This window comes from Zosterops lateralis (genome assembly GCF_965231275.1).
Source record: "Zosterops lateralis genome assembly, chromosome: 2".
Lineage (NCBI taxonomy): Eukaryota > Metazoa > Chordata > Aves > Passeriformes > Zosteropidae > Zosterops > Zosterops lateralis.
Window position 1 is genome coordinate 88,484,175 of NC_139763.1, and position 8,886 is coordinate 88,493,060.

An 8,886-nucleotide genomic window follows, 5' to 3' on the forward strand; every position below is an offset into this window, starting at 1 on the left:
ATAATCCTGAATCAGTTTCATTTATCTGTTTAGGGAAGTACATCTATTAGGCATGTTAACCCAAATCAAACCAAAGCCCAAGGCTTACATAATAGGACATTCAGGGAGGACTCTATTATGCTACCATAAATAAATTAACTGATCTCTCTATTCTTAGCAATGAAACAGGAATCTTTTCTCTCTACAGACACTGTGAAGTCTTCAGCACAAGAACTGCTTTTTATGAAGTTGCTAAGCAATTAGATTGTACAAAACCAGATCAGTTTCAAGTTCTAGGATTATTTCAGTCAGATACTAGTCTGTGACAGGTAAATACCTTTTAGATGTGCACATAAACCCAGGCACTTTGCGCTATTTCAGCACTTTGTGATTATTGCACTCTCTCAGTAGTTAAAGGGGACCTATAAGAAAGATGGGGACAAACTTTGTATCAGGACCTGTTGTGATAGGACAAGACATAATGATTTTAAACTAAAAGAGGGTGGATTTAGACTAGACTTATTTATAGACAAGACATAAGGAAGAAATTTTTTACGATGAGGACAGTGAAACACTGACACAGGCTGCCCAGAGAGTTGATTAACACCCCATTCATGAAAATATTCAATGCCAGGTTGGATGGGGCTCTGAGCAACCTGGTCAAGTTGAAGATATCCTGACCTTGGCAAGGTGATGGGAGTAGATGACCTTAAGTTTTCCTTCCAACTCAAGTTATGCTATGATTTTGTGACTGTGTTCCCTTCACTTGGTACAAGTTACAGTCAGGCACACTTCTTGTGAAATCACACTTCTTTCAGATTTTTTTCTCTGTCACTGATATCAGGCCTAAAGATTCCAAATAATACACTTAAAACAAAAAAAACTCAGAACCCAAAATCTATAGCAGGTCAGCACCATGAATTTTGCAGAACCTTTGTGTGTATGTTCTACATACATACATGTTCTTTTACTTTGTTTTCTGTCAGTGTCTTTAATTATTTGCAGAGAATGCAATTCTGCATCTGTTATTTATGCAAACAGTCCTGTTTTATTTAGACAAGCCTCCTTTTGTGACTAAAGATACAGAGGTTCATTTCTGTATCTGGAGGAGAGATTCAACAGCTTTTGTTCCAGTGGAACATCTCTTGAAATTAATGTGATGGTCATGGGCAATAAAGATTTTCTGCATCTTTTTTTCCTTGTGTGCTGCAGACACAGATCTGAAACCATTCTGGCAAGTTTGCTGTTAGTGGGACCCCATGGCATTTAGTGAGGGTCTAAATAGAAAAATCTTAGTTTTTTTTTTTCCCTTGACTTTTATTTTCATGCAAAAAAGCCTTGTGTTCTCAGTGTGCTATAAACATACAACACTGTGTTTTCTCAGGGTACTATAAACATACAACAAACTACTGGTCCTACATAAGCTCTGGCAGATAGACTGGTATCAGGCTGTTGTCAGTGAAATAAATTGCAAAACCATTCTAATAGTTCTGATATTTTAATCCAAGGCCCAACAGCACCTGTGGCAACACTTGACCATGTTTTGTATAAAGATATAAGGCTTTGGAGATACCAGTAATGTAAATGTCTGTACAGCTGGAACCATGGGAGCACACTTCTCTAAGTTTCCTGGTAACACAAGGTGTGTTCCTTGACTGGAAAGTAATGCTGGTGAGCAATTGCTTTTCTATTCTGTGTTTTCGCTTGAGGAAACAGTGAGTGCTGTCTTACTCTAGCTTTGTTTCTTGCTTGTCTATGCCTGTTGTCATCATTTCTGTAAGCCCTTTAAGCTGAAGAGGTAGCAGCCATGGGCAACAAAGGGTAGTCAAGGGAATAAAAGGTTTCTCATGCAGTGCCCCTGTTCCTTGACTTAATGTATTGTTTTAAACTGCCCTACAAGTGGAAGAGTACACTTGCCATATTTGACCAAAACTTTGATAAATGCTCTTAGTTGTGGTAGATTTTAAAAAAACCCTAAAACATAAAAAATATACTATGAAGCTGTAACACAAGTAAATTGGGTCAAATCAATGTAAGCAAGAACCAGAAGGTCTTTGGAATAATTTGGTAGTAGGGCATTCTGACCAGTTGTTAAATGTTTTAATTCTTTATCTCCCATTACAGCTGAATTTTAAAATATCGTGCCTATATCACTGTGACATCAAAATTCTTCAGAAATTTAATATCAAATAACGAGTATTACTGGTTCCCCACCTGTTTCAAATGAAGCAAATTTATACCAATTTCTAATTCTCCCTGACACTGTGGTAAGTCCAAAAGTGAGATATTTTGTCCTGTATTCCTTCTGCCACACATATTTGTTAACTTCAGGAGAAAGTTAGAAAAATACAGGTTTGAAGGTCAAACTGGTATCATATGACTTAGCTAAATATAGATGCCTGACGAGTAAAAGAGCTTCACAGGTCTTGGCATATTTTGCTTGGTGCACTTCTACCTCTGCACAAATGCAGACAGAAAACTTCTCTTGGTTCATATCAGAAATAAGAACATCAATAAAACAGAAATATCTAGGCAGGGGTTACAAATGTATCTCTCCTGATTTTCTGAAGGTAGAAGGGGAGCAGGATATGCCTAATCTGCAATATTTTCCCTCTCATTTCACAAGTCTGTCAGTGATGGATACTCTGAGGAGACGAAGCACAGCACTTTAATATTCTCCTTACTTGTAATGCAGCATTGGAATGAATCTGTTTTTGTTAAAGAAATCCTTCTCCATAAAATAACATTGCAGTGTGTGCAGCACTGCACAAGCAGGAAAACATAATTAAACAACAAAAATGTGCTAAGAGTGAATGAAATAGAAGAGGAATATTTAAAGAGCTCTTTTCACCTCTTTTCCCTCTATAAAAAAATTTCCATTGAAAAAAATGGCTTTGAAAGGAAGTGTCTGTGCTCGTACATTTCTCATTATAATCCTGTCCTGGGATCCTGGGATCTATAATGCAATATGTGCTGTCAGGACTACGACAGTTTACAGATGTGCAGCCAGACTTCTTGCTATTTATAGATGCCTCTTCTGCAAACAGTACTTTATGGGGTTGTAGTGCAGTAGCAGGCGTGTTCTTTGATTTAGTGCTTACACCATATTCATTAAAGAAAATTTGGCTCTTCACCTGGCATGGCAAAGGAGGCATATTTATGAAGGTCATGCAGAGAGAACACTATTGTGAAGAGAGATGTGGATGGAATTCATGAGCGAGCAGGACACCTACTGGGAGGACTAACTGAAAGGAGGAGACATTTGGCAGAGATGTGGAAATAATAAAGAATGGAATAGTCATGTGTTCACAGTAGGTTTTGCTCTTTATCCCCTCTGAGGGGTAACTGGGGAGATGGTTCAGTGACACCCCTGCAAGGGCAAAGCTGTAAAGTTGTTTGCGGTGCAGCGTCCGTGGGGTCTGTACATGGCTGTGCTGCATCTCGCTTAAGCATGTGTGAAGTGTTCAGTCAGAGTGCTAGGCACAGTCTATTAATAGCAACAGCGAGTTTGGCACACGCTCGCACTTTCGCCTGTCTCCTTCTCACATGCTCCCAGAGATGCCGGGACTGCATCCTGCATCCTTCTGCTTTTCCAGACCTGAGACTTCGCATACACTGCTGTATCCCTTGAGAAGTCTCAGTGAGGTCAAGACAGCCTCAGACAAGTAAACAGGGGCTGCTCAACCCCAGTGTTGAGGAAGCAGAAGGTAACGGGTGGGGAAGCGCCGGGGGGGGGGGAGGGGATGGATTTCTTGCAGAAAACCTGAGCTCGCAGGGTACCCTCCCGGCCTGAAGGCAGTGCAAAGCTATTTTCGGCACTGCCCAGGCCAGCCGGACAGCCCCCACCTCGGGCATCTCCAGGATGCTGCAGAGACACGGATGCTCCTCAAGTCCCCCCGGGCGATCCTATAGCCGGGGCTGCCGGCGGGAAGCTCGGGGAGCTGGCCAAGGTGCTGCCGCAAGAGACGGTCTGTCCCTTTCGGCAAAGATCTCCAAGCCCCGAACTGCCTCTCCCCGCCGCCCCGGAGCCGCCGCTCCGCACGGCCACACAACTTCCCGGGAAGCGGCCCCGAGCGCCGGCAGGGCTGGGAGCCGGGAAAACTTCTCTGCCTACGGGGAACGGAGCGATAGGGGGGGGGAACTGGGGGGGCAAATGCAGGAAACCAGAGCAGCACGGCCGGCAGGAGCTGGCCGGAGGGGCCGGGAAAAGTTGCTGTGCACTTAGTGCTGCTGCTGGCCGGGGATGGCAGGGCGGGTCTGGGGGAGCGCGGCCCCGGCCCCGGCTCGCATCCTCACTCACCTCGGTGCTGTCGGCAGCGTTCTCCGCCATTTTCCTCCTTAGGAGCAGGCAGCGGGAGGAGTGTTTCATTCCCATAAGAGCTAGCCAAGGGGTTGGGGCTTCGGGGCTGCTTGTTTTGGTTTTGTGTTTTTCAAAGATCTCCAAACACTGGTGTGCGCCAAAGGACAGGGAGATAAAAAAAAAAAAAATATGGAAAACAGCAATAAATCAGTCAGCTTTGTCCTTTCTGCGTCGTCCACAGGAATGTTTGTCTCCTCTTAGCATCGGGAGCTCCTCAGGCACTTTCAAGTCCTCCTCTTTCTCCCCTCTCCTCCACCTCCAGCGAGTTCTTGGGGTGGGCAGAGAGAGGCGGCACACACTCTTCAGGTTAAACTAAAAGGCTGTCGGGCTATGAGTCCTCCCCTTCAGAGAAAGCAGTCAGGCTAAACAGGAGAGAAGCACCAGCTAAACTGAACTTGGGCGTGCAGTGACCAGCTGGGCATCTTTGTGTCCTGTGGCTACTCTTCCAGAGGCAGAGGGAGCCAGAGACAAAGCAACAGGACAAGGAAATCATAGCCCTTTATTTTCCTTCTTTGGGCTTCTTTCTTTCTCTCTATGTCCCAGGACACTTCCTTTAAAGACGGTCACAGAATTTGCCACCCTCTTTCTATGAACGTCTTCTGAAATAGAAATCCCTTCTCCTCCTCCTCCCTCCCTCCTCCCCCCCTCTCCCCTTTCCCTCTCCTCTCCCTTTTCCTCTCCCTACCCCTTCTGCTCTTGGGCAGAGCTTGGTGCCCCTCACTGGGAATTGCATTCACGTGTCTTTCGTAGGAAAAAAAATAAAAATATAATTTCAAGCTCCCCCCACCCATCGCCTACAGGCTCTCACACACAGGCACGCATTCACACGTACACACACACGTTGTCTCCCTCTCACACAGACATGCACAATTTTTTTTTTTTTTTCCTCTTCCCCATCCCTCCTCTTCTTTTGAATCAGCAACACTTTTCTTTGCAAGGACTCTCGGCAAGGCTCTTAGAGAGCAACCGGAGAAGTCTGCTCCAGCTTCTTTCCTCCGAGCTAAGTAGCAAACCTGCTTTCTTAATATATCTTCTCGTGTGTGTGCTCCCAGCTCCTGTTTTACTTGAAGTTTTTCGGGAGGATCCACACTCCGTCAGGGAGCCGTGAACTGTAGGAATATAGTCCCGATCCGGCTGCAGCTCCTGCTGAAAAGGGGGGAGGAGGAGCTGGGGGGTGGAGAGGGGAAGAGGCGGAGGGAGAGGTCTTGCTGGGGAGGGAAGGAAAGAGGCTAAAGGTGATTTGAACTTGTTTTTAGCCTTTTCCTAATGACATCTTCCTCCGTAGGAGTGCATCGCCACCTTCCCCACACGTTTATTTTGCTTTCACTCCTCCGGGCACTTTCTAGTTCTGAGTTGTCAGCTGGGAGGATTGGGTTTACCTCACTCGTGTTGCTGTGGGTAAGGGCGGGAGAGGGGGCGTATTACATAATTAATCCTTCCAACTTCACTTTCCGCAGCTCCATCTCCAGCCCACTGTTCTCACGTTTCTGTTTTGTTTTTATACGGAGGAGGTGAGAAAATAATGCTGCTGTGTGGGTGTGTGTTGCTCGAAGGATTTCAAGGACCAGAACAGGATTGCTGCTCTCTGAACAGTTTGAAATTATTTCCTCTGGGGGTGCCAATGGAGACCTGAAGAAGAGGTTTGAAAGATTACTTTTGATGCATATTTTAAGGACATAGCCAGCTCAGATGCTTCATCAGTAACAGATTTTGATAGACTTGGGGTTTTGAATTTTTGTCTCTTGCAGCCTATTTTAATATCTTTTAATTAGAGTTTATCCTCAGCTGACCTCTGGAATACTGACATACCATGAAGTGCTGCCAAAAAACAGGAGGTCCCTGGGCACACAGGAGGCAGAAATATTCCTGGGGGTGGGGGGAATGGAAATAGAGAATGTGAATTAGAGAGTAGAGAGCAAAATTATTCTCCTGCCCCATGGGGATGAGGAGGTGGGGCCAAGAAAATTAAATGGGTGAATTTCTCCTTTTTACTTGAATGACCCTCACAAATTCTTGCTCAGAAATGGATCGGTAGGTATGCATTAGATTTCAGGAATTTGTAATAAGTCACACAGTAATAAGTAAGAAACCTAGGGAAGCAGAAGGTGTGTGGTATGCTGAAATGTCAAGTGGCAATAAGAATATGCCATGTAGGGCACAATGGTACCATATGAAGTGGTTTCAGAATATGAGAATTAGACGTACGTTCCATACAGACTGAAACTGGACCTCTGTGAGACACTTTGCAGAGCCATTTGATCACTCAGTCTTTCACAAGCTTCTGATTTCCTCCTATTCCTTTCATCTCACCTTTATTTTTACACTTCGAGTTCTTCCATTAACACCATATCACTGCTAATTTTTCAGTAATCATCCACACCTCCTTTGTTTGTGTAGTAGAATTTTATTTCACACCTTCCAGGCATGAGGCTGAAGTAATGACAGAGGTGGAAGTGGGTCATCTCCCCTTTTCTTTGTGACATTCATGGAGCTTTTGAAGGTCTTAAAACCCTTCAAATATGAAAACATTTATAGTCATTGCCAAGTATGCCAAAGCTACTCTCATAGTCTTAGGCTATGGACCTCTTTCTCACCAAGCACTTCAATTTCTAGGTGAAGGTGTAAGGGGAAAAATGATCTGCAGACAAAAAAAATTAAAGTCTCTGCAATCTTTGGCACAGTGTTTTTCTCTGCTATGGCATGAATATCTGGTGGTTAGTGAGTGAAGTTTTAGTCAGCATGCATTTGGACTAACCTGCATAGTTTTAGTGTGTCTTTTCTATTTTCAGGTGATACACACAGCTAAACTTAGCCTAATTAAACATTTTAAAATAAGCCAGCGTTCTATATAGAGAAAAAGAATTTGATTTTGAAAAACTACTCCAGAACATATTTTCCAGTTTTCTCTGACAGCTGGGTTTGTATTTCTGGTACAGCTCAATCACTCTTTAGTCAGCTAAATGAGGCATCAGATTTTCAAAAGCGCTCGGCAACTAGCAAAGTTGGCAGGCAGAGATTTAATATATCCTTCCCTCCTATGCTTCAGATACTGCATGACTTACCCTGGCACCTATTCTTGTCCTCCTCCACCTCTTTGTCAACACAGATGATACCTGACTGCTCATCCTTGAACGTGGTGCTGATGTTTTACAGATACTGGGAAAGCCTTCCAATCTCTTAGTTTCCAGCATAAGGATGAATGTTTTGGTCCTGAGCTCCTTTGGAAATCTGCCAGATGGTTGGTGTCTTCACTCCATTTATGTTCTGTATGTGATTGAGGAAACCGCATTGAAAACATACACTCAGTCTTCTCTAATCTGCTTCTTCCAAAGGGAAAATGATTGGTCCTACTGGAACCTTTTTTTTAAATCAGAAATGCCTACTTGTATCAATTTTTAAGAGACTCAGAGCGGTTTGTTTACGTACACAGATGTCTGTGAGCACGCAAAGACACTTGGCCAGTTCTTCAGTTTGAACATGAGGCTCAGTGCAAGTTCCTGGTGATACTGAAATTCACAGCAACACTGAACTTGAAGAATGTGAACTTTCATACTGTTTAGGGGACAAATTCTACTCCCATCATGTGAATACAAATCCTGCTGACATCGTCCGTTACCCAAGGGTGATAATTGGTTATTGGAACTATCTTGGGAACATATTTCTGAACCCATCTTTCGTTAGCTCTTGAGAAAAAGAAAATTGTCATGGAGAAAAAGAAAACTGTCATGAAGAAAATGTCATAGTAGTAGAAGTGTATTTGCAGCAAAGCCAGAAGGTGTCAAAAGCATCTTCTGAGTTTAAATATATCATGTGTAAGTACATGTGAAGGTCACCAAGTATTAGGAATTGAGTAGAGTGGTGCTGAAGGGAAAGTGGAAAGGGAAGCATTTATTACTTCAGAACTCCAATAATAGCAGCTGTGGTTGGGGCTGCTGTGCTACTTGCTGAGTGTGGCAATAACACTGTGCTGGCCCTCAGAAGATTCAGACTTATTGCCAGCTTTGTCATTAGCTTGGATGAAACCCAGATGTCTGCATTTGAGGTGGGGTAAACCTGTATATCAGTGCAGACTGAGAAATTGCACAGCAGTCCTGCTGGAAAGCATCCGGGGGTTATGGGGTGGAGGTGCAGCTAGGTTGGATATGACTCATCATGCTCTCTCACTGCATGAAAGGCAAGATGTATAATTCATCTACATTAAATGGAAAGTGGCCAGTGGAGTGAAGTCTGACTCTCTCTCTCTACTTGGAACTGGTGAGACTATATCATTGATTCTGTGTCCAGAGCTGGGTCTTCTGGTTTAGGAAGCAGGCTGATACATTGCAGATGGCTTGGTGAAAGACTGCTACAATGGTCTCTTAGGACACTAAGCTCTGAGAAAAATGGCTTGTTAGGCAGCCAGTAATGTCCTATGACTAGCTTTAAGGATTGTAACTAAGATGACCCAAACTCCACTTGGTACAGTCAGATAATTTGAAAACAGCCAACAGCTGTGTGTTGTGGCTTTGGAAGTTCAGATTCATTATTAGCCAATTCTTGGACTATAA

At 43.7% G+C, this 8,886-nt stretch overlaps 1 protein-coding gene across 1 annotated transcript in view; it reads right to left on the reverse strand.

Annotated features, from left to right (window-relative positions):
- Nucleotides 1-4,671, reverse strand: part of PRMT8 (protein arginine methyltransferase 8) — a 55,347-nt gene extending 50,676 nt beyond the window's left edge. Inside the window, exon 1 of the mRNA XM_083854994.1 lies at nucleotides 4,280-4,671. Coding sequence (XP_083711120.1) covers nucleotides 4,280-4,354 — 75 coding nt within the window. The 5' untranslated portion in view covers nucleotides 4,355-4,671. The remainder of the gene's footprint in view (nucleotides 1-4,279) is intronic.
- Between the last annotated feature and the right edge of the window lie 4,215 nt (nucleotides 4,672-8,886).